Below are 27,053 nucleotides of genomic sequence, written 5' to 3' on the forward strand. Positions count from 1 at the left end.
GAGGTATTTTTAGAGGAAAACATCATTTATCATGTATCAATGAGGGATTAGTGTTTGCATATTTTTCTGAATGAAAAGAATTAGATTTAGATCTCAAAATATTGCCATATCCTCAAAATAAATCTGTACATTTCTCTTGCAAATTCCACCTCTTTTACTAAAGTTTCTAGTCCACACCTTTTGTCCTACCGTGACCATTTTAGACACAATTTTTTCTTTTAGGCTATTTTAACAACCTGCTAACACGCTGCCAACAGATCTCTGTTGCTAGTCTCAGATCCTGCCAATACATTCTGTGTGTGGCTTTTCTTAAATACAAACTTGATCGTGTGTCAATCCCCTTCATAAAATTATTTAACGGTGTCTCATTTCCTACAGGATAAAATCCTTTGCATTGCCATACAAGGCTCTACACGGACTAAACTTTGCCTGCCACACTAGTCTCATCTCTCACTATGGATCCTGTGCTTCATACAGGCTAAATTTTTCTGCATACCAGCCTATTTCCCACCCCAGCCTCTGTATCACAGCTCCCTCTTCCTGGAATGCTTTTTATATGTAATGGATTTTGCCTCCATACTCAAGTTGTTATTTAAGATCATTTCTCTAAGATGCCTTTCCTGATCTCTCCTTCATCACTAGATCAATGGTTCTTAAACTTTTCTGCACATTAGAATCACCTGGAAATTCCAAAGCTCAGGAAGTGAGACTCAGGGTCAGTATTTTTTGAAACTCCCCAGGTATCTGGTCAAGATGGTTTAAATATTCATCTATATCTTCCTATAGTTATTCTATTATTTTGTTTTTACTCTTAATTCCTTAAGCCACCTGAAAATTATTTTAATCTGTGATGTGGAGTGAGGATATAAGGTTTGTAGTTTAGCAGGTGAAAGATACAAATTACCAGTTACCAGTGCAGCATGGTATATATTCTCATGGTCTGAGGGACCAAAGGAAAGGCAATTAAATCTAGAAGGCAACATAGCTTTCTAGATACACTAAGCCAAGAGCAAGAGCATCAGTTATTGAGACCGTTAGTCTCCAAAAAAATGTTTTATTACACCTGTAGAATAAAGATTTTTGTTTGTTTATTTTATTTTTAAGTTTTATTGAGATATAGTTCGTATACCATACAATTCACCCATTTAACGTGTGCAGTTCAGTGGTTTTTAGTATATTCATAAATCTCTCCAAACATCACCACAATTTTAGGACATTTTCATCATCTCAAAATGAAGATGTACCCTTTACTATCTCCTGCTACAGCCTCAGCCTCCCCTCCCTCAGCCCTAGGCAACCACTAATCTACTTTCTGTCCCTATAGGCTTCTCTGTTGAAGATATTTCATATGAATGGAATCATATAATATGTGCCTTTTTGTGACTGGCTTCTTTCACTTATCACCATGTGTTCAAGGTTCATCTGTGTTGTAGGATGTATCAAGCATCTCATTCCTCTTTATGGTTAAATAATATTCCATTTTATGGTAATACCCATTTTGTTTATCTCCTTGTTAACTGATGGACATTTTGGTTGTAAAATAAATTGTGAACACTTCCAATATATATTTTTAAAATGTGTTCATGACTCATATGTAGGTACTACTGAATGAATATATTATGTACTATATATAACATACACAAAAAATAATAGTTTAAAAGATAACAACAAAATATAAATAGGATTCTTACTTTTTTTTTTTCTCACCTCTCAGTGGGTCATTTGTATTCTAGAAACCTCTCACTTTTACAGATTTTTGAGGCTACTGGTTCAGGTGAGCGAGTCAGCTGAATAAAGGTGTTCTAGACAGAAGATGCAGTGCATGCAAATACATGGAAATGAGAGAAAGTACGGCACCTTTTCATGTCTTGCAAGTTGTATGTCTGGGACATAGAATAGAAAGGAATTTTCATGCCGTCATTTTTTACTGTCTGCCTCACTGTAATAATTTAAGGTTTAGTGAAAGAATATCTATATTCTCTTTCTTACATATGTATAAATATGTATATATGTGTATGTATATATATATACATATATATGAACACCTAAGAAAGAATATTAAATAAAAGTTTTATTCTAATATGTAAGTCTGTAGTTTTATTATTACAGTTGACCCTTGAACAACAAGAGTTTGAACTGCACAGGTCCACTTATACATAGATTATTTTCAATAACTGCATCCTACAGTTCTACACGATCTATGATTGGTTGAATCTGTGCAGGTAGAACCACGGATACAGAGGACCGGCTATAAAGTTATACTCGGATTTTGAACAGTTGGGGTGTTGGGACTGCTAACTGCCCACATTGCTCAAGGGTCAAGTGTACTATTTGGCAGTGTATATTAGACACTATATTATGATACTTTCTAGAAACAACCTTATAGTTTGGGCTTTTTTCAAATAATCCCAACCAAGAATTAGCAGCATTAATTTCCTATTTACCACTCTTTTCTGGTTTATTTCTGAACATCTTAGTTGCAGTATTTTCTGTGACTTAAGGAGATGGGCTGAGTCTGCTATAGGAAAACAACATCAAAAATAAGTCCTTTGTACTTTCCCTTCTATAAAACCCATGGAGAAGTCCCTTACACTTTATTTCATATTGTGCTGAGTTGCATATGAAGCAAATATAGAAGAATAATTGTTTGTTCTTACCAGTTTGGCTGTGGTTGAAGAGAAAATGGTTGTAATATTTATTCTGCTACAGCCAAAGACTTTGCTAGTCTGTGGTATCTTGTGAAGATTCTGGGCAGACTATTGGGATAGAATCCAATCAACTTAGTTTCTCAGAAATATTTCTCAAGATTGGCTTGCTTATTTTTCTATTATTCACACTCATTATTCTGGGTATTTTAACGGCATATCACAGTGATTAATTTACTACATTATATACTCTTTTTTAAAAAATACTTTTTATTTATTTATTTCATTTTTGGCCGTGTTGGGTCTTCGTTGCTGCGCATGGGTTTTCTCTCTCTAGTTGTGGTGAGCAGGGGCTACTCTTCGTTGTGGCACGTGGGCTTCTCACTGCGGTAGCTTCTGTTGTTGCAGAGCACGGGCTCTAGGTGCGCGGGCTTAAGTAGTTGTGGCTCGCAGGCTCTAGAGCGCAGGCTCAGTAGTTGTGACGCACGGGCTTAGTTGCTCTGCCACATATGGGATCCTCTCGGACCAAGGCTCGAACCCGTGTCCTTCACTGGCAGGCAGATTCTTAACCACTGCGCCACCAGAGAAGTCCAACATTATATACTCTTAAGGCAGTAGTAATTAATACTGAGTTTACCATCTAAGAAAATAGAGACCAAGCATTTGTGAGGTTGACTCAAGCCTTTACTCCAGTGAGTGACAAAGCTGGAAACAGAATGTAGAGTTGCTAACTAAAAATATTGAACCCAGTCCATTTAATGTGCTGGCTTTCTTTTATGACTAAGCCAAAGATTTTTTAAAATTAATCAGTGAGAATGTGTCTGTAATTCTGTTCTAATCCAAAATAAGAGGGTGAGAAATTTTCCACTTCACCAAGAAAAAAGTGTAAGATTGCTTTGGTAACGATTTCAGTTTATGAAATTAATCAGACAAACAAACTGAAATAATCCTTCTTCATTAAAAGATTAATTAATGCCATTTGAAAACTTAGGCACGTTTTAAATCTTTTTTTTTTTTTTTATCCAGCAAATGTGTTTTTGTACCATAGAGTTTAGGTACTTCAACTTTAGTTGATAAACCACCTTGATGAGTATAATATTTTGATTGTTTCCTGATCATTTTTTGGCTGTGGGTACCATAAAAGAAATGTTCAGGGACATTAAGCCTAAGATAGCACCTAATGATTACAGCTGTTCACGGTTTGAGACAAAGAAGACCAGTTTTTCAGCCTACTCTGCTTTGACACACTACCATTTCCCACTCTCAATTTCTTTCTTTAAGAATCCACTTTCCTCTGAAATATCACTTTCCTTTTTTAAAAAATGTATTCATTATAATAATATTTTATCAAATGCTGGAAAACATATAGGCACTATTTTAGGCTCTAGACACAAAATGGCAAATAAAGCAGAAAAGTCCCTGCCCTCAAGAACCTCACAGCTTGGATCCAACTTTGGCACCCTTTTCAGTGACAGCTCACTGACATTCACTCATCACATAACTTTTTTTAGTTTTCAGTTTTTTCCAAAAGGATAGGTTTCCAAGTGTAAGGCCCTGGTCTTTCTAGTGGCAGCTACTTCCTTATTGTATTTAAGTGATGTATTATTGATAAAGCATTTAGAATGACTGGCACATGGAAAGCACTATTTGTATAAGTGTTAGCTACAGGTAGAAGATAGGAGTAGCAAAGCATTTTCCATCCTACCAGCATGCCAGCAGATACTGCTTATTCTTAAGCAAATTCAGAATTGTAAGTAAGCCTCATAATAAGAATGCTACCTTGAACATTCAAATATGGAAAAATACAAATTGTTCTGATAATGCATGTCACAAAAGGATTTTCCACATTTCTTCCAATTATAAGTTTTATTGGTTCTTTGAAAAGATTTAATATACAGAACTATTTTTTATTCAAACAAGTATGTTAATAAAATGAAAAATATTGTGTCTACTCTTTGCTTCTTCAAATGAGATTTAATCATTTGCAGGGAACCATAGCTATAAGTAGCTTATAAACATAAAATATGGTGCCCTGTATCCTCTGCCAAATAATACCTCCTACTTATATAACATGAATAGTTTAAAAATCCTGTCACATGCCTCATTACATTTAGTTCTGTAACAGTCCTGAGAAGTAGATTAAACAAGTATTATTGTGTCCATTTTTCAAAGAAAGAAACCAAAGTATTAAAGATATTTTGTACTCACCCTAACTTAAACAGTAGATTTGAGGAGTCAGATCTTCGGTCCAATACTCTTTCCGCTACTGTATAAAACTGCAAAGCATTGTTTCCTTTAAAAATAAAATAAAAGAAGCCACAAGCAATATGACCTGTTAGCATGAAGCCAGAATCAGCAGACTGAGGACTGGCCTACAATTCACAGCATTACCACTAAGATTGAGCAAGGTGACCCCCATCCAACTCACCCTCTAACCCCAGGTTCCAGAAGGCATATTTGGACACAGTCAACTTCAGATGAAGCATAGTTTGATTACCTTTTTTTCTACCCTCACTTCATCTCAAGATGTAGCTTGTTAGAGATATCATTAAAGATGGGGGTTGGGGAAGAAGGGGTAAAATCTGAACCAGATTATAGAACAGTCTAGGCAGGTAAAAAAAAAAAAATCTGAGATACTGAACAGAGCCAGAAACACTGAGTATGGTCCTTTCAAATAATGCCTCATATTTTCATATTTAAATTAGAATATTCTGATAGATGTGGGAAATTTATTTTACCAGGATATTTTTCAAAGTTTCTTTCTAAAATAATTAGGGAGAAATTCCAACAAGATTTGGGGAGTCGGTTTCTTTCTTTGTCTCTCTCTCTCTCTCTTACTCACTTGCCTTTGCTCCATTGGTCACTGAACTTGGGAAAAGCATTGTTTTCATTGATTAAGAGAAGTACGGATGTCAGGAAACTTGGCACTGTAATTTTATTAGCTAACTTAAGCTAGTACCTTAATAAGAAAACACCCTTTAACAAAATTCTTAGAAATGAGTTCAAGCAACACAACAATCTAGGGTGGTTCAGCACACTTCATTTCATTTTCTAAAAGGCTCACAAACACTTGTGACCCACAAGGTATATAGATTGTGGCTCCTCCTGTAACCAAAAGTAGGGTCCGGTTGTTCACCGCTCAAAAGCCAATAAAAAAGCAAGGTTGGTGGAAAGGAAAGTTTGCTTTATTTCGGATGCTGGCAACCAGGGGTGGAGGGTGCAGGGAACACCCGTCAGAGGCCGACTCCCTGCCCTACAACCAGTGGGCAAGAGCTCTTATAGGCTGAGGGAGGTGGCTACAGTCAGCTCTGACAGGCATCTTGAAATTGGTCATGGGTGGTCTGATCAGCGTCATCTTGATCGTTTGAGGTACAGTTAGTCTTCAGTTCCAGGGTCGGTTTGTTTCCAGTTCTTTGAGGCAAATTCTCGGAATTGTGACAGCTTCTGTCATGGCTACAGCCTGGTCATCATGTAGTTAACTTCTTCCACCTGATGGGGCTTTTAGTATCTGTAAGACAGCTCACAAGTTCACAGGATACGGCTCAATATTATCTGTAGCCCTTGAGAAGGAACTAAAGGCCCTTGACTTTGCTTACTGACTAAACCATTATTGTTTTGTCCTGTTTGACTGCTTTTCTTTGCTTCTGCATTTTCTCACTTCTCTGATTAAACTTATTCTTTGGCTAAAGTTATTCCACAGACAAAAGGCAGGCTGCGGGCATGGTCATGCAGACCATAGGGCCCTGCTCCATTTCACTCCTTGCTTCCCCTAATGAAGTTCAGATTCCTTACATGATCAGATTTTTATCTTATTTTCCCTATTCCCCATTTTATTTACCCATTCTTCATTTTCACAAAACATTTTTCCTCTTCCTTGTGTGTATCCTGCACTATGTTGCTTTCATGCTTTGGTTATGTTGTCTCTTCTACCTGCTGTGGCTAAATCTTATTTCTCCCTTAAGGCCCAGTTATACTGCCACTTCCTCCACCCAACTTTCCCTCTTCTCCTCTGCATAAATTTTATAAGTACTTTATCAGGACCTCTCATATGTCATTTGCACCACCACACAGTTAAAGAGTATGTCTTATCCACTTTCCAGCCTATAAGCTCCTCCACATCAGAACTGCCTTTGTGTCCCTCACTCTCATACATAACAGTGCCCCCCTCCATAACTGTCTGCAGTATAATAGGGTAGAAAAGGCATGGGCTTTGAAGTCTGACGGCCCTGATTTCAATTCCTTGCTCTATCATTTATTAGCCATATAACCTTGGGCAAGATACTTAACATCTCTGAACCTCTGTTTCCTCATGCATAAAATGGAGACAATAATACTCCTCTGTTGTTACAGCATTAAGTTAAGTGAGAAAGTAGGCAGAGAGTTCCTAGTATTGTATCTCAGACATGCTAGGTCTTAAAAACTGGTGATGGTGCTGGTAGTAGTGGTCGTACTTGTAGTTTAGAAGCCACTTTATTGCTTCAGTTTCCTCAGTCACATAGAGAACAGGAAGAATACTCTGACATACCACACATGAGGAGTATTTTGAACCAGTTTGGAAACCCTCATAATTATTTGAAGAAAAGTATCTCATGAGTTTATTACAAAATAATAGAACCCTCCTTTAAGTACTGTTAGCAAGCATGATATTCTGCAGTGTTGAATTTGCTAGGTTAACCATAGCCTTAGGTGATTTTTAGATAGCAATTCTTTCTTTAGTGTTCTCCTTGATTGGCTTCATGAAATCTTTATATCTTGAAGAATTCGGCGCTTTCTTCTTATTGCTAAAACATAGAGTATATAATTTGTAGGCTCCACACCCAGAATGACAGGGCAACCTAGGGATGTTGTCAAAATGGCCATCAAACTACAAGAATTGTGGGTCACACCATATGGAGAAATACAAAGCGTGCTCTGTTGAGGGGCCTGGGGGCAACATCAATCAACCTTGTGCTGGTCTTGAAGTCCACGTGAGGGGGAATGAGGTAAAAGTGAACAGGAGCACAGACTACAGCCAACAGGTGGGAAGCTGGAGCCCCCAGAAGAGAAGCCATTCATGTCCCTCAGTACCTATTTATATATTGTAATTGTTTCTTGTGCTCATTATTAATAAGAATGGAGAAACATCTGATAAAAAGCTTATCAGAGAGTCTGTACAATTAAAAACTTCATTAGTAAAAGATAAGACAATTAAGCCTAATTTAAATCAATTTAATGTTTAGTGTTCAGAATCTGATTTTACCAATCTAAGTTCTCTTATCTCTTAATTCATTAGATAAGTTCACTTAATTTTATTTGAGTTGATTTTTAATGTAATATATACTTTGTGGTAATTAATTTATGTGATGTTATGACTTTAAGTTATTACCAACATGACTGCTATTTGAATTATAAACTCAACAAAGCAATGTATAATACTCTAAAAAAAAGGCAAAATTTTGTATTTGGAAAGGAGTGGAGCTTTCAAAACAAGTTTTTTTTTTAATTACTAATATCTTAAGGGAAAGTAACAAAAGTAAAAATTAAGAAAACTTCTAATTAGAGAACTACACCTATATTGGATATTCATGCCATTTTATAAATGGTCACAGTGTACTGTAAATGTACGGTCAGCCCTCCATATCCATGGGTTCCCCATCCACAGATTCAGCCAACCTTGGGTAGACCATATTCTGGGAAGAAAAAAATTCCAGAACGTTCCAGAAAGCAAAACTTGAATTTGCTGCACACCAGCAACTATTTACGTAGCATTTACATTGTATTAGGTATTATGAGTAATCTAGAGATGATTTAAAGGAGATGGGAGGATGTACAGGGAGGATGTACATAGGTTATATGCAAATATAAGGAACTTGAGCATCCTTGGATTTCAGTATGGGCATTGGGGGTCCTGGAACCAATTCCCCACAGATACTGAGGGACAACTGTATAGAATTTCAAAGTGATTGTTAGATTGTAATGACATATATCTGCAGTGATTATGTACTACAAAGAGAAAGTACACATAGCAGTGTATATAGAGAGGAAACAACATTGGGTTATCAAAAAATCTGGTTTCTGATATTCCCAGCTTGGCATAATCATTTAACCTCGCTAAGCCTCAGTTTTCTCATCTGTAAAATGAGCAAGTTATTACCCTCTAAGAACTTCTTAGTATTAATATTTTTGTCTTGTGATTCTGGACATATTCCTTTTGTACTAAATTTAAAACTAGATATGAACTATCATATATTCACTAGCCAGCCCTCCTGGAAGTGCCTAATGGAAAATACAACTGAAAATCAGTATTTTTATAGTTTATATTCCAAAATGGAATACAGTCTGAAAATGTGGATAAATTTACCTGTTTTATAACTTGTTACCTTCACATTTCTCAAATCAGCTAATAGAAAAACACAGAGGAAAATATTCTATATTACTTTCTTTTGAGAATTATTTTAAACTCCAAAATAACATGAAGAAATGAGGCTAGGATGAACAACAGAGAAAGAAAAATTAAAAATTTGTGTAAATGTAGACAATTCCACTTAACGTTTGGTGCTGAAGCATACTTCAAGTGTTCAATGTTCAAGCATATTATTTCATGTAGTCCCTAAATTATTTAACCAGTTTTGACTAATTTTCATGAAGCTACAGAGGCTTATTTTGACCACCAGATGGAGCCAGCATTGTTTGATTTGTAGAATTAAAAATATGCTGAAAATAAAAACAGGTTAAATGAAATTAATAAATTGCAGACTTCTTACTTTAGTTCATAGTACAGAAAAAATTAAACTTTTAGCCCAGTCTTTGCCTAAACTTCTGCCTACTCTTCATAAATGTGCATATAGATACCTCCATTATATAGTTTCTTTATTGTGAATTAGTTTTTATTTGAGCAGTTTCATTGGATAGAGAAACCAGTTTTCTTCTTATTCACCTTTTAAAGATATCATCTAAACACTTTCAATTATCTTCAAAACAAAATTAGTACAGGTTCACTCAATAAATATTATGGATTATAACTATGAATATATATATGTAGGCTCTCATTTTAATGTCACAGAATATTCCCACTGTTATCATTTCTATAATGGATTTTCTTACTAAAACAAACCAAAAAACAGGCATTTTGACTGGGGTGGAGGATATGTAGTTTAGCCCCAGTAGCTCCTCAAGGAGATGAAGCCTCAATGAATGGTTACATTTATTCAATGGCTGCAATGAATGGCCGCAGCTCTTACAGGGATTCTACTCAGAAAGCTCAGTGCTCAAGGGCTTAATCAGGGATAATTGCCTTCAAGTTGACTTTTACTCCTCTCACCTCTATTTAATAAGTGTCAGAAATCATCTAATTCCTTACAACTCAACTTAATTAGGCAGCTATCTACAGAAAAAGTATTTGTACACTAGGGGACCTAACCCCCTACAAGGCCCTCAAGGAGCCATTCTATCCAGCAAGAGCTATAAGGCAGCCATGCACACTGTTGTAATTTAAGATCTAAAAATGATCACTCTGTTCATTTGTCCATTCAGCTACTATTTATTGAGTACATACTACATGCTAGGGATATACTAGTCCACAAACAGGGCACTGTCCCTGCCATTTGAGTTTATAGCCGAGGCGGGCAGTACAAAGAGGCAGCTCTGATATAACGAAGTTAGCAGCTACAAAGTGTTTAAAAATTCAAATGAGGACAATATATGATTAATTATGGAGAATCAAGAAAAGCCATAAAGAACTCTTTCTAGGAAATTATTTTCATTAACCCACTGTTTGGCAGACTGCAGTTCCCATTTATTATGGTCTGGGAGGAATTCAGGACCTTTTTTTGTTGGTAGGACCTTATTTCATCAGGACACATCCAGTATGGTGACCTGATGCCTTTTTATGTCAGATTGGAATATTTTCTTCTAAGTTTTCTTGTGTTTCAGACATGAAGAAGAAATAAGCAAGCTGGTTAATAGTCTGTACTTTAGAGCTAGACTGCATGGTTTCTTATTCTCGAGTTTATAATCCCTGAGATAAGTTATCTAACCTCTTACTGCCCTAGTTACCTTATCAGCAAAATGGGGTCAATAATATGACTTCCTCATAGGGTTGTTGGTTATGAGGATTAAGCAAGTAATTCAAGGTACTAGTATCTGGCACATAGTGAGTACTTGAAATGTTAGCTATCATGTTAGCTATTTTCAAGTCTGGTACTTTTCCTAGAATTAATTTAAGATCTGGTATGTATAAAATTTGATTAAAACATACTTTGTAGCTTCCAGAAAGTATCATGAGATACAAAGTATGATGAGATGTCAGTAGCTTTGGTATTTTTCTATATCCACTAAAGTCTGTCCCTTTTGTTTTCAAATGTTGTTTACTATTATCACTAGTAAACAACATTTACTTTTATTTATATAAAAGTTTTTATTACGGGAATTTTTCAAAAATTTCCTTGAAATAGTAGATCTAGATCTATTTAAAATCATTTATAAGTAGCTTTATTAACAGTTTCTGACACATAATAATCACTTACTAAACTTTTTTTTTAAATGAATGAATGTGCAGCTACTTGAAGCTTTTAGCTCCTTGAGCTCTGGTACTGAGACAGTAGAGGGTATAAGCCCTTTTACCTATAAAATGAGATTTGTAATAGATGGATACCATTGGTTCATTAGCTAAGTAACCAATAATTGAGTAGTCATCACTTCTTTCTGCTCAGAACAAAAAGGTTTTGTAATGAAGAGATTCAAGTGGAGCAAAGATTATGTTTCTGACTAGTTCTTAGGGAAGAGTTAGAGACATTCTTTATAACACGCAGGGGGAAAAGTGCAGTATTGAACCTTTAGTCTTACTACAGATTGTCACCAAAACTAGGAGTCAGAACATAAGTTTTAGCCCAAGTTCTGCTGCTAATCCACATGCGACACTAGCTAAGTTCTAGTGCTCTAGCAAACTGATGCTCTAGTAGTAAATTGATGGTTACAGTGTTGTTGGACATTCTTGTCACCAAACCCTTTTATATATATTTCCTAATATTATCTCAGAGGTCACTAAGATATTAAATTTTTTTTATTCTAACACTATAACATAGGTAAGCTTTAACTCCTCTCTAGGTGGCTAATATTCTACCCAAGAATCAGCAACATAATACAATCAATGGCTTGATCTCTTAACTATTTTTACATATATTATGTTTATTTTACTCTTTAGATTACTTTCTAGAATGAAAAGCCTGCGTCATGTATGCTTTAGATATCATTCATAGCACTTCCTAGAGTGTCAGGCATGTGGGCAACACTTACTAAATTTTATTTTCGGAACTGAAGTTTTAATTGAAGACAGTAGGGCACAGTATGGGATTTTAGTATCATAAAGACCTGGGTTCAAGTTCCAGCTTTAGTATATTCTAATTGTGGTCTTATCCTGTTTCCTAATTTGTCAGATAGGTTTATAGATACTTTCTTCATGGATAGTTAAAGAATCTTAGCATGGTACCTAACATATAGTAGGTTTTTACTAAATGTTCTTTTTTCTCCCATTCTTCATTCCTATTTATTTAGCATATATTTTATAGAAATTTCAGTTAATAACAAATAGTTGTCATACTGTATCATTATTTATGAATTATCATCCAGCATATATTGAGATTTTTAAGAAAAGCAGAAGTAGAGCACTCTGTACTTAAACTGATTTTTTTCAAACTCCTTTTATATTTTATTAGCTAGTTTTATGTGACTAAAATCATCCAGTCACTTATTCAATTTTTGTTTATCCAGGGGCATTCAAGTACATGAGAAATGAATGTGCTACTTCCTGTTCTGGCAACATGGACTGAGTTAAGACAGAACTTTCTCCTTCTACAAATATATAGAAATTCTGGATAAAATATGATCCAGCCCAATTTAAATACTTAGCTAAGCTTGAAAGAGACAGAGAGGGGGCTGGCAGGGTGAGGGAAAGTGAAAGGGGGCGGGGAGAGAGAAGGTAAGAAAGAAAAGAAAATTCCTACGTACCAGAAACAAAGGTGAGGCATAACCAGAGCATTAAGTGGGCAAGTTGACACTACAGTTGCCCAGGGGGATATTGGAACCAGACGTAGGCTCTGATAGCTAGAAGCTGAGGTTTTAATCTCACATTTGGACAGAGATATAGTCTTGGATCAAAAGAGGAAGGAACTGGGGCTTCCCTGGTGGCGCAGTGGTTCAGAGTCCACCTGCCGACGCAGGGGACATGGGTTCGTGCCCCGGTCTGGGAAGATCCCACATGCTGCAGAGCGGCTGGGCCCGTGAGCCATGGCCGCTGAGCCTGCGCATCCGGAACCTGTGCTCCGCAACGGGAGAGGCCACAACAGTGAGAGGCCCGCGTACCACCAAAAAAAAAAAAAAAAAAAGAGGAAGAAACTAAAAAAACTGTCCACCTGGTCAGGAAGGCCACAAAGAAGCATGTCATTTTTCAGAGCTATATGTGGGAGGAAAAAAAAAAGTCTATCATAAAAAATATCAAAACTCTAAAACTCTACAAGGCACAGCTATAAAGTCTGAATGTACACTGCCTATATGGTACAGGAATCCTAAGCCAGGAAATTAACTTGGGGAAAAAATGGCTGTGCACTAATGGAGCCCCTTAATTTCCTGGTAGAAACAAATGCAAAAGCTCTCTGTAGGACTCCTTACATAATCCTGGGTGCCAAGGATTCCTATGGAGCATGACGAAGATGTAGCTCTAGCTGTAGGTACACACACAGTCAAAAATTAGAAAACACATGGGGAAATAACCACTCTGGGGAGAGAGTCAGAAGACATAATAGAAGGATCTCCAAGAATAATCTGAAAGATAAAACATAACAAGTGTCTAGAATTTTAAGCTATGATTATTAAAATCAATGACTCAGTTTATATCTTAAAAACTGATTAGATACAGCTAAACAGAGAATTAGTTAACTGAAATACAGAGCTAAGGAAATTACTCAGAGTATAGTGTTAAGAAATAAAAACATGAAAAATAAATGTGCTGTGAACATTTGATCACACTATAAACAGAAGTAGTTTATACTGATGTGATATACTCAGTTAGGAAATAGAAGAGTTGACCATATTTTTCACACAGTTGAGTTTGTGCAGCAGATACCATTGCATTTGACTCTGTGTACCATGTAGAAGTGTTTGGGTTATAGTTTCCATGCAGTCCAGATGGAACCTTAGCAGGCTTAATCTTGGTATCACAGATGTATATAATGAAAGGTCAGCTGATTTCACAGCTATTCTCAAGCTGTTTGCCTATTCATTTTGGCTAGAAATAAAAATAGGAGGAGAGGAAAAACATCCTAAAGCCAGACAATTAAAAATCTCAGAAGACTAAGAACTAGAGAAACCATTGTGAAATGATTACCACAGTCTAGCTAATTAACATATCCATCACCTTACAAAGTTACAGTTTGTGTGTGTGTGTGTGTGTGTGTGTGTGTGTGTGTGTGTGTGTGTCTGTGTGGTGATCAACTTTCTTAGCAAATTTTAATTATACAATACAGTATTATTAACAGTAGTTACCATGCTGTACATTAGATCTCCAGAACTTTTCTATCCCACATAATTGAATCTTTGTACCCTTTGACCAACATCAAAATCATATTAGGTAAACATAAAAAGACTACTTGTTTCTTAGTTCACACATTTTTTTTAACTAGACAATCTCTTGAACAAAATGGCTGATTATTAATATATTACTCATTAATTATTTTCCTCAAACTAGGTAACAAAGAGGCAAGCCACAAACCAAGGCTTGAATAGAAAGATTACTGGTATTCTTGATGTCAACGGGCTCATCTTGGTTTGCCAGCCAAAGATGAGAAGAGATAGGTTTTTGTGTTTTTTTTCCTTAAGTCACAAATTTTCATTAATATATATAAATGTAACATAATGTAAAATGTTAGTACTTTTTTTTTTTTTGAGGCAAACCTGTATTCCGTGAACCCAGATGTTAGCTAATCTTTGTTTGTATGGAATTACTGCAGGATCAAATCCATACATTTTTTTTTCTAATTTCTAATTTAGTAAAAATTATTTCTATCTGCTCTAGGTAACTGTCCTGATTTTTTGTTAGATATATTTATATTTTATGATGCCATTAAATTGAAATTGTTTGTTGTTGTTACTATTTTAACTGGGGAGCAAAAGTGGCAGGTAATTGGAAAATCAACCAATATTGAAAGATTATATCTTATAAGGCAAGAGAATAATGTAAAATGGTATTGCTGAATTTTAGGAATACCTTACTTATTTTAAAAGTGAGATAGACAGGGGGAAGGGTTAGGAGGAGGGATAGTTAGGGAGTTTGGGGTTGACATGTACACACTGCTATATTTAAAATGGATAAGCAACAAGGACCTACTGTATAGCAGAACTCTGGTCAATATTATATAACAACCTAAATGGGAAAAGAATTTGAAAAAGAATAGATACATGTATATGTATAACTGAGTCACTTTGCTGTACACCTAAAACTAACACAACATTGTTAATTAAATATACTCCAATATAAAATAAAAAATAAAAAAAAATTAACTGAAGAAAAAAGTGAGATAGGTGATTTTATAGTCAAATAAATACAGTTGAGAACAACTACAATAGTACAGTATATAATAAAGATGTTTATAAAATTGGTTGATAAATTAACATCAATCACTTTCTAATCTAGATAATCATTGTGGATCTTCCATAGAGCCTTTTTACTATTTATCCTAAGACTATTCTATTATTCCTCAGAGGAAGAGGCTGCTCCAGATGGTGCTGTTGCAGAATACAGACGAGAAAAGCAAAAGTATGAAGCTTTGAGGAAGCAGCAGGCAAAGAAAGGAACTTCCCGTGAAGACCAGGTAACTTCACAAACCAAAATCCATACGCAGTTCATTGCCTTTTAATTGTCTTCAAGTGTTAATGGAGCCTAATTTGATTATACACAAGGGGAAACATCACCTCTTAAAAATGGAAAAGGATATATTAATATAGGGGTGAAGTGACAAGGACCTTGGCCACTTAAGCAAAGACCCAGATGATAGAGTTCTTTCCTGACATAAAGGCATAAAGCCTAAAACTTTCAGGTTTCAACCTTGTACTCCCTTATTAAACACAGGAAGGAACGTAGTAAAACCACATATTACCAGATACTCCGGTAGAACCTTTGACTAAGTGAATATTATGTGATGGGGTGATTATAAATGATGAAGGTATCTCTTCTGGATCAGCATCTCACCTGCTGCCTAGGCAGCTCCACTTAAAATTGTACAGTGCCTGTAAATAAGGCACTTTGTCCACTAGTTGACTTCTACCATAAATAATACCACAAAAGTCTGCTTACTGAAAGTCATTCCTGTATCTTTAAGTAGTAATGTAAGAGGATTGTCAGAAATCAAGAATTAAAAAAAGACAGGAAGCGAGCTCATCAATTTGGGAGTCAACACCATGCAGCACTTGGCACTTGATAAAATGAATCTCTTCAGCAGCTCTTTATGTTGAAAAGCTAGGGGGCAGACCAAAATTATTTATATTCGGTGCTGCCATATATACATGAGAACGTGCCATTTTAGGCATATAAATAAAAATAGGCAAAATAAAAGTAAATTTAAAAGCCCAAGGCTGTTTGAATAAATTAATCTAATCAGGAACTATATTATAAATGACACCTAATTACTGGTAAGGAAGATCATGCATCAGTGCCCAGTGTGAAAATAGTCATAGGGAAAATTCAACAAGAATTCAGGTATAGGAAATTGTAATTACAGAGAACTAACATGTGCAGTTTTCAAAAGAAATGGCACATCAAATGAAATTAAGAAAAAGTACTTTATTAACTTGTTTTCATGGAGTCACAAAAGTCCTCTGAATGTACTACCAAAAGATGTGAAGGATCACTCTTATTCTTGCATTCCTCTTTCTTCCCTCCTAGTAAATAATTATTAAGAATCTACCATGTCCTAATCACTGTATTTGGTGGTAAACGAGGTAGAAACATCCCTGTCTTCTCTGAGCTATCAGGAAAAAGAGGCAGTTAAGTAATACTAATAAAAGGGGTGAACATTATGACAGGTTAGATACAGGAAACTATGTCAATGTATAACAGTAGGACCTAACATGGCATAAGAATCTGGGAAGGCCTCCCTGAGAAAATGATTTGTCAGCTGAGCTTTGAGGGTTGGATAGGACATAACATGGCTAGACTAAAGGGACAGTATATGAGGAGTCTTTGACCTCTTTTGCAAAGAACTAAAAGATGTTAAGTATGACTGGAACTTAGACTAAGAAAAAGAAAGAGATGAGGCTGGAGAGGTAAGCAGGAGCCAGTTCACACAAGATATTTTTGAGCCATATTATGGAGTTGAGATTTACCCTAAGAGCAATGGGGAGCCATCGAAGGAAGGAGGTGATATGACCTCATTTGCACTATGGGAAGATCCCTCCCACCTGGCTGCAGTATGGAGAGTAGACTGGACCCGGGGCAGGACTGGCAGCACAGAGGCCATTTGAGAGACTCTTCTATGTAGATATGCGTGCACAAGGTGTGCCAGGGCAGGCCCCTTCAGCACAGCTTCTTCATGCCGGGAAGGCTTGCTCTGTGCTGAAGAGCATGCTGTTAATGGTTGGCCCTTCATTCCTTCAGCAAAAGCCAGAAGACTAATTCCCCTGGAGATGCCAAACAGAAATGCCTCCATGCAGATCCTATCTTCTTCAACCTATATTGGGCCCCATTTTTTTTTTGTGGTGTTAGCTTTTCTGCCTAGTGTCCTTTCTTGCCTTTCGAATGCAACTAGAGAAAGTCCAATCTTGAATATAGGAGAAATTAAGAAAGGCTGAGAGGATGTTTTTCGTTTGTCATAGTCCCAGTCCTCCTTCTTTGAGCAAATACCAATAGCACGTTAATTGGCTCTAAAAACAGACTGCCTCGCCACTTTCAACTCAAAAGAATAAAATCCAGGTCTAGCGCAGTTTTCTAGGAAGTTTTAAAATTTCATTCCACTAAGAGGTCTCCTTTGTTTTCATTTTTCTTTATGCCCTCAGAATAGACGTTTCCAAGTATGTGAAAATCCACCATCAAAAATTGATGGAGTTTGCTTTTAAGTGATAGATAGATAGATATAGAGATAGGCATGTAGAGGTATATATTTATATAATATATAGATATATACACACACAGAAACACTTAAGAAGCCTTGAAGGATATATACCAAATGTCTACAATGGTTACTTATTCTTAGTGGTGGGATAATAAATATTTTTGTTTTGCTTCTCTTTGTTTTCTAATATTTCTACAATAATCACTTTTCTTATTATAAAGCAAATACAATAAAAGTTTGTAGGTGAAGGCTTTTTTTTTTCATTTTAACATCTTTATTGGAGTATAATTGCTTTACAATGGTATGTTAGTTTCAGCTTCACAACAAAATGAATCAGTTATATATATACATATGTTCCCATATCTCTTCCCGCTTGCGTCTCCCTCCCTCCCACCCTCCCTATCCCACCCCTCCAGGCGGTCACAAAGCACCGAGCTGATCTCCCTGTGCTATGCAGCTGCTTCCCACTAGCTATCTATCTACCTTCCCATAGCACTAGCTATCTGCTTCCCACTAGCTTATCTACCTTACGTTTGGTAGTGTATATATGTCCATGCCTCTCTCGGTGAAAGGCTTTTTTAATGAATAATGTTTTAAAACAAAGGATGTTTTCTTTATCTGTTAACATTGTTTGAAGAGCTTAGTCCTATAATTGCTACTCTAGAAACAGATAAAATATCTAAACCCTAACATGCTAGCAGCCCTCAGAATGCCTATGAAGATATTCTATAGAATTTATAGTTTTTCCTTAAAACTCGTCATTTAGCAACTATGGTAATGTATATATTTTCCACTGTTGTCCATGTGGGCATTAAATTTTGCAGAAACATATAAGGCACTTTTCACTATCATTTTTTGGCAATAACTGCCTTTGTTTCTTGCAGATATTTTTTTTTCTTTTTTTTTTTTTTTTTTGCAGATATTTTGACGTCACCTGTCTTTATTGAGCTTAGGTTCTAGACCACCAAAACCTACTTAATTTTTTCACGAACCATGGTCTTAATGATATTTTAGATAAATTCTGGAGCCTCCAAGTTGCTGTGATTCTTTATTATATTTGTTATTCACATATTGAACTATCACACACATTTTTCCTTAGGAAATGTAATTACAGTTGGCCCTTGAGCAACACAGCTTTGAACTTTGTGGGTCCACTTATATGTGAATTTCTTTCAGTAAATACGTACTACAGTTCTAGACCAACTGCAGTTGGTTGCATAACCACCAGTGTTGAGGGAGAGCTGGCTGTGAAGTTATGAGTGGATTTTCAACCGCCCAGAGGGTTGGTGCCCCTAACACTCATGCTGTTTAAGGGTCAACTGTATTTTAGTACTGAATTCAATGTACCAGCATCTTAATTAGAAACTTGAGTTTTTCAGACAAGGTAGTACTTTATCCCATTTCACAGTTATGTACTTTTTAAAACTACAGAATAAAAAAACATTTCTCTAATTTCTGATTCTCTGCTCAAATTCTGAAGCAAACTGTTAACGTATAGCCAGGGGACAATGTGATTAAAATTTCAGGCACCTGCTGTTTCCTCTTACCTACAAATGGCATTGGAGCCAAAAATAAAAATATCAGAGAAATAGTCCCTTTTTTACAAAAACACACTCAACATGATATTTATATCCTACTTCTTTCACTTAACAATAGCATATAATATTTCATGTGTATAATTTTAATAATAGTGTAATCACATATTCACTGCTTTTTACCAAATTTATCTAGCTCCTTATTAATAGACATTTAACATGTTTCCATTTTTCACTTGTATGAATATTGCTGCAGTGCACATCTTTTGCATAAGCCATTTTCAGTGTTTCAGATTATTTTTCTACATGTATTCCCAGTATTGGAATTATTGAATCAAAGGGAATGATCATTTTAAAGTTTCTGATATGTATAAAAAACTTTCCAAAGATGTCACTCCAATTTACGCACCTTCCAACAATTAACATGTTCATTCATTTCACCTTCCCCAGCATTGACATTTTTATATTTTTGGAAATTTGTTCAATACTATTTGTTTTTGGTGTTTTGGTTTTGATTTCACATGTCTTAGTGAAGTACCTCCCTATCTTGTGGACACTAAAAACTTAGCTATTAGTAAGCATGCATTTTAAAGTTTAAACGTCTTCTACATAAACAAACTTATTTTCCCCAAATCAGAAAATAGTCACATATCCCTGAGGGAAAATGTCAGTGCAAGTGCAAATGGGGCAATGTCAAGGTTTGTGAATATCAATCACTGTTGCAGCTGGAAGGCAGTTTTGTTATTTTCCTTCAAAATGAAAAAAATTAAGTGTTTTACATCCTGGAAGGATATTTTCTTTTCTACCAAATTTAAGTGTCTCTTCTGAAATTATATTTATCCTTATCAGGAAACTTAGCAGTCTAATTGTTATTTCAGACCCTTGCGCTGCTGAACCAGTTTAAATCTAAACTCACTCAAGCAATTGCTGAAACTCCTGAAAATGACATTTCTGAAACAGAAGTAGAAGATGATGAAGGATGGTAAGGCCTTTGATTTCTTTATATTACCATGAACAAACAAGCTCAAAGCAGAGACACTATTAGGATATTTCTACTGTATCATCCCTTTTTTTTGTCAGACTTTACCTTCCATTATACCCTCATCATTATAGGATCTCGGCACCGTTTTACTTCATTGCAGTTCAGTAAGCATTTATTTAGTGCTTGGTGTATTCCCAGTATTGTGCTAGCCAGTAGAAAATACACAGGAAATATATGACCCTATCCTTGCCCTAAATAACTTTCTAATATTGTGGAAAAGATAAGACTCACATTAAACAGCTAGAAAACAGCCTTAAAAGATTCTGAGTCATTAACTTTTTACACTTTCCCACAAACATTTTAGAACTCATTAGTCCATTTCATAATCCTACCAAGTTCCTCTTCAAATTATGACCTATAGGATCCTAGCAATACATGCATAGTTAACTTATTTTTATCTTTGGATATTTTTCAGCTTTTATTTAAGACACTGATAAGAAATAAAGGGATTAATGACTTGTATGTGTCCTGTGCTTAGCACTTTATCCTATACTGGCAAAAAGGAAAAAAAAGGAGTAAGCACTGTGCTTTTCTCTTCTCACACTCCTCTGCCCTCCAGCTGACTCCACATGTAGTATATTAGGCCTCCCCGCACCTAACTGCCTCCACGCCCGCACTACACCCTGGCTCAGGCACATTGCTGTGAGCAAGCCAGTGGGTCACCCCCCACACATGACTCACCCTCTGGAGCCTCTGAACTGTCACATGTGCCATTACCCCAACCCAGAATCATAGCCTCACTCCTCTCTGCCAAACAGCATCTCTCCCCTATTTCAAAACTCTGTTCAACACTCCCATCCTCCAGGAAACCAGTCAGCAAGATTTGTTGAGCACTCACAAATCTAGAGGGTGGAGGAAAGAGGGCTGGAACACATATTAAAAAAGACATAAAAACACTTATTAAGAAAACATTTAAGCAAGTAAGGCTCTGCAACTATATATAACTTTAATCAAAAGGGCCGGGTGATGATGATTTGAATGGGATGAATCCTACCTACCATACGATCCTGGAAATACTTGTATATTTCTCGATATGTGATTTCTGTATGGTCTGGGTTATGATGCCAATTTTTGTAAAACCCTTGGTCTCTTTTAATAGGTTTCTATTACTTATGTGTATTTGTTTATACTTAAATTCAAAGTCGCTTAAGGCAGAAGCTGGCTCCTCCCATAGTTCTTTGCCAAAGGTGAAGGCTCAGTGAGTGTTGAATGACCCATAGAGATAAATGCACTTGCACAGAAGAACTTTCTGTTTTTTTATATGACTGGACAGGTTTAGTTTTATTTTGGATTCTTTGAATGTCTCAAAATATCTTTCAAATGTTTTGGGTTCAGCCACTACACACAAAAAAATGTTTTGCCAAGTCCTCTTCCCCTTATTTTTGAATCCATATGCATTTTTTAAGGAAATATGATCCATGTGTTTCTGATTCATTTACACTTAACTCATCAAGATGGTGTTTTGTAAGAGCAGTTTGATGCCCAATAAGTTTTTTTAACCTTCTTTTAAGCCATTTAAGTCCTTTTTTATTGAACAGGAAAGTCACCAACAAATTTAAACCCAGAAGTTTCATTTGAAACTCATAACCCACAGGATTCAAATTTACTTTCAACTTGGCAAGACCATTTACCTTCCCAAGGTTCTTCCTAGTCCCTTGGTTCAGTGTCCTCTCAGTATGAATTCCTCATTAGCATCAGATATCAATTAGTGTTTTTGAAAGTGTCATTCTTGTTTTTGATGTGATTTCACAATACAATCAGTGTTCTAACATCCTCATTAGAGAGTTAAACAAATGGGGCAACTTCACCAGATTGGGGGAAAAAAAGACCACTGGTCAATGACATTGGCTAGTTCTCCATCTGGGGAATAAAAATAAGTGGTAAAGGAAGGGGAAGTAGGGTAAAGGAACCATTACCAGGGGTTCCTTTCTGCTTGCAATTGCAGTCACCTAACCAGAAAGTCAGAACTCTACACTATGTACCTACATACTTTTTGTATATTTTTTTAATCTAACATCTAATTAAAGTACCTTTAGTATTCTTACAGAATACATGGGGGCACTTATATACAGCCTTTTTGTTGCATTGTAGAATACTGAAATTTTGTAACCTGATAAGCAACAGCATCACTTCTGTTCATAAATAAACCAGTTCAGCTTTATCAAGTCCCTGGTGATTTAGATCATCTCTCATAAAGTATACTCCACTCGGAAAAGAAGTCTTGTATTCAAAATGATTTATAGCAAATATTATGACTTCATGGCATGTGCATGTGTGTTATGCATAAATTACATGGTTCCCAGACTATTTTGTAGGTCACGCTTGCCGCTTTTCTAAGAAGTGAAAGTCAGCCAGTGCTGTACTACACCGTCAGGGTCTGTTATCTGAGGTAAAATGATTGCTTCTAAGACATTTTTATGTGTCCACATGAGTGACCACACATTGAGGGATCATTTTCATTTTCTGTCAAGATAGAAACCATTACCAATTTGTTATGTTTTCTTTTACTTGGCAAACGGTTCTATTCACATTTTTGGCTGAGCTGCTGTATTGGCATAGTATACAACAGACATTTGGGTACCATTCAGCAGCATTCTACTTTTTATGCAAAAAAAAAAAAAAAAAAAGTGGGAGGGGGAGAGACAGAAAAGAAATATGATTCTATTGTAAACACTGTATATGGTGTTTGATAATTATTCCCAGATTTCACTGTCTAACAAGGCATTTAAGGAAGTGTTATTAGTAGATCTAAGCTGAAATGCATGATAGAAATTTTTCACTCAAAATTATTATCATTCTTCCTTTGTTGGGATATATACTGCCAATATTTGATAGTGGTAGTGACGGGCACCAGATTCTAGTATAGCAGCTAAAGGAGACTCTTTGCCACTACATTCCTTCATCCCACAGCATCACACACTCTTATAGCTATAGAAACCTTCTTCAAACATGGATTTTATAAAACCAATTAGATACATAGCAGGAGTTATCAGCCAAAGGATTCATATGACCATGTGGATGAAGTCCATATGCCATTTTGGGTTTGGTTAGATAAAGCTTGGTTAGCTCCCAAAAAAAGTTTTGAGAGCTGTCTGACAGGGCAGTAGAGAGACTTATAAAAAAGAAAGCCACCTGCTCCTTACACAAGGCATTCTAAGGGGAGGGAAAAAATTAAATCTATGAGAGTAGACTGCAGTCTTGTGAACATTAACTATTCACTACTATGTTCCATTGAAAATTCTTTCCAGATTGTTAACATAAAACTTCACAACAAACATATAAGATAAAATAATAAACAATATAAATGTCTATCTGCCTTCCTCCCTTTTCCTCTTCTCCTCTCTCTCCCCTTCACCACTTTCCCTTAGTACATACAGTATTCAGTAATATAAGAATAGGAAAACACTAACAATTGCATGGTTGCCTCAAGTAAATATTTTAATTTTTTTTATTATATAAAGAAAAGATATTCACTGTAGAAAAACCAGAGTACAGATCCCACAAAAGAAGTAAATTAAATCACCTGTGATCCCAAACTCAACAATAAATACTATTAATTTATACACACATATATATATATACATATATATATGTATATATATATATACCCTTCCACATACTTTTATGCATATTTTAAGCAGAAATGAGATCACATAATACTACAGTTTTATAACTTGGTTTTTTCCCTCAGCAATATATAGTGAGTACTTTTCCTTGCCATACGTAATTTTATGATATACTGTTTGAATTCTGCACTGTGACCATATAGTATTCCATTATATGCTGAACCATGGTTTACTTGATCAGCGCCATGTTGTCGGATATTTAGGCTCTTTCCTAAATGTTTTTATTATTATACACAGCACTGTAATGAACATCCTTATATCTATGTCATTGCTGCTTTTCTCAGGATAAATTTCTAAAACTGGAATTGCTTAGTCAGTGGGTATGCATGTTAGGCTCTGCTAAATATTTTCAAATGGCCCTACCAAAATGTCATTCCAATTTATACTCCCAAGTAAATATCATTTTTATGACTTGCTTTTAGGGCTGTTAGAATCATAAGAATTAATTAAGGTACTTTGCAGCATTTGAGAACAACATTTTAGAAGAAGTGCTTTGCCCTTGTAAACTTTTAAAAAATACACAGTCTGGTTTGCTTCTGTTTTTAATATAGCTGGTACAAATTCCAATGTAACTCCGCAAGATCATCAGCTCTAAGTATTCTTGTTCTTGGTGCTAAAAAAGGCTCCAGGATAATCCTATGGGTTAGAACTTTATGATCTAGATTTTTTTTTCAGTTTTATTACTACACCTTGGCTTGCATTAAAAATCAGTCTTGTCTATCAGCCAGACAGTTTGTTTCTGCTAAAGACTGGAGTTCTGAGAACCAGGTTAGCATAGCATGGAAGCAACAAGTACCAGTTGTCTTGAGTATCCAAAACAGTGAAAAACAGTGAAAATTTAATAATGCAGATGTTAAAAAAAAAAGAGATTATAAACTGTTAGACCCATTTAGACCTCGTTATAAGATACCATTAAAGGATGTAGCCTCATTTCATTGTTAATATTGGCAAAGCTTTAAACACCTTTTATATGCAATACTATAGTGACAGATGTAATACATATTGTATATGATTTGGTCATGTATTGAGTGAAAGGTGCTGTGACAACAAATGAATATTTTAATTATAGTCCCCACTTCATTCAAGCAGGACATTGCCAGGCATGGGTAACAAGCTGGTGTAGACAAACACAAATACAGCTCTAAGGAGACTGTGAGACTGATGAAAGCCCAGGTTAGCCAAGTGAGAGACCTTTACCCTTTAGTGTAGGTGGGACAGCAGGTCTCAAACTGTTGGTCTCTGGACCACTTTTATACTCTTAAAAATTACTGAGGACCCCAAAGAGCTTTTGTTATGTGAAATATATTTATTGATATTTACCTTATTAGAAATTAATACTAAGAAATTTTAAATCACTTCAAAATAACAATAATGAACCTATTACATGTTAACATAAATAACATATTTTTATGAAGAATAATTACATTTTCAAAGCAGAAAATATAGTGAGAAGAGTGGTATTGATTTACTTTTTTTCATATCTCTAATGTCTAGCCTAACAGGAGCAGCTGGATTCTCATATCTGCTTCTGCATTTCACTCTGTTTTGATCTCATATTTACATTATGTGCTCTCTGAAATTTTTCACTGTACATTCATGAGAGGATGAGAATAATGAGGGCAAATAATGTCTTAGTATTCATACAAAAATAATTTTGACATTGCAGGCACAGTGATCCCCAGTACTTTGAGAACTGCTGGGTTATAGCATATCTAGTCACTGTGTGTGTCATGATGGTCCTTATTTATCAGAGGTTATGACCCAATCTGTAGGTCCTGGGAAGCTTCATTCCAGATCCTGGTTTGTGATCCTTGTTCTCAAGTGATACCAAAGTAGTGCTTTCTGAATTAAATGTGCCCAGCACCATTGGCCTAGACCTGTTACAGCACAATTCTTACCACTTCCACAGCAACCCCTTACTGGCCCTCAACTGCTTTGGAATGGTCTGTGGCATGCCAGTTTGATTTTATTGTTCTTGTTTGTTTTTCCCCAGCTCAATTACATTGAGATATTAATATATAACATTGTTTAAGGAGTACAGTATAATGATTTGATACACAAATATATTGTGAAATGTGTACCACAGTAAGGTTAGTTAACACATCCTTCACCTCACATAATTACCATTTTGTTGCTGTACCCCCCAGAACTTATCCATCTTATAACTGAAAATTTAAACCCTTTGACCAGAATCTCATTTCCTCCACCCCCTAACCCCTGACAACCATCATTCTACTCTTTGTTTCCATGATTTCAGTGTTTTGGGATTCCACATATAAGTGGGATCATAAACTATTTGTCTTTCTCTATCTAGTTTATTTCATTACTTAGCATAATGCCCTCAAGGTTTTTCTTCTATAAGGTTGGTCATAAGATCTTATGGAAAAACCTGAACGAACTTTTTGGCCAACCTAATATTTTATGCCTGAATAATATTTCATTGCATATATATGTGTGTGTGTGTGTGTGTGTGTGTGTGTGTGTGTGTGTGTGTGTGTGTGTGTGTGTATCCCATTTTCTTTCTCCATTTATTTGTCGATGGACACTTAGGTTGTTTTCATGTCTTGGCTATAGTGAATAATGCTACAATTAACATGGTAGTGCAGCTATCTCTTTAAGACAGTGATTTTGTTTCCTTCAGATATATACATAGAAGTGGGATTGATGGATCATATGGTAATTCTATTTTTAATTTCTTGAGGAACCTCCATACTATTTCCACAGTGCTGTGCCAAATTACATTCCCACCAACAGTACATAATGGTTCCCTTTTCTCCACATCCTCACCAGCATTTGTTACTGCTTCTCTTTTTGACAGTAGCCATTCTAACCGGTATAGGGTGTTATATCATTGTGGTTTTGATTTGTATTCCCTTCTGATTAGTGATGCTGAGCATTTTTTCATGTACTTGTTGACCATTTGTATGTCTTCTTTGGAGAAATGTCTATTCAGATCCTCTGCCCATTTTTCAGTAAGATTGGTTTTAATTGCTTTTGAGTTATGTAAGTTCCTTATATATTTTGGATATTAACCCCTTATCAGTATATAGTTTGCTAATATATTCTTCTTTTCATTTTGTTGATTTTTTTTTCCCACGGGGAAGGTTTTTAGTTTTAAATGTAGTCCT

At 35.7% G+C, this 27,053-nt stretch overlaps 1 protein-coding gene across 2 annotated transcripts in view; it reads left to right on the plus strand.

Annotated features, from left to right (window-relative positions):
- Window positions 1–27,053, plus strand: part of CWC27 (CWC27 spliceosome associated cyclophilin) — a 238,668-nt gene that overhangs the window by 149,264 nt on the left and 62,351 nt on the right. For both annotated transcript variants that reach the window (XR_009539487.1, XM_060143006.1), the window contains exons 12-13: window positions 15,378–15,487; window positions 20,136–20,239. Coding sequence is in view for 1 of the 2 variants with exons in the window: in XM_060143006.1 (XP_059998989.1) it covers window positions 15,378–15,487; window positions 20,136–20,239 (214 nt within the window). In the remaining variant the exon portion in view is untranslated. The remainder of the gene's footprint in view (window positions 1–15,377; window positions 15,488–20,135; window positions 20,240–27,053) is intronic.

Source organism: Lagenorhynchus albirostris, chromosome 3 (assembly GCF_949774975.1).
Source record: "Lagenorhynchus albirostris chromosome 3, mLagAlb1.1, whole genome shotgun sequence".
Lineage (NCBI taxonomy): Eukaryota > Metazoa > Chordata > Mammalia > Artiodactyla > Delphinidae > Lagenorhynchus > Lagenorhynchus albirostris.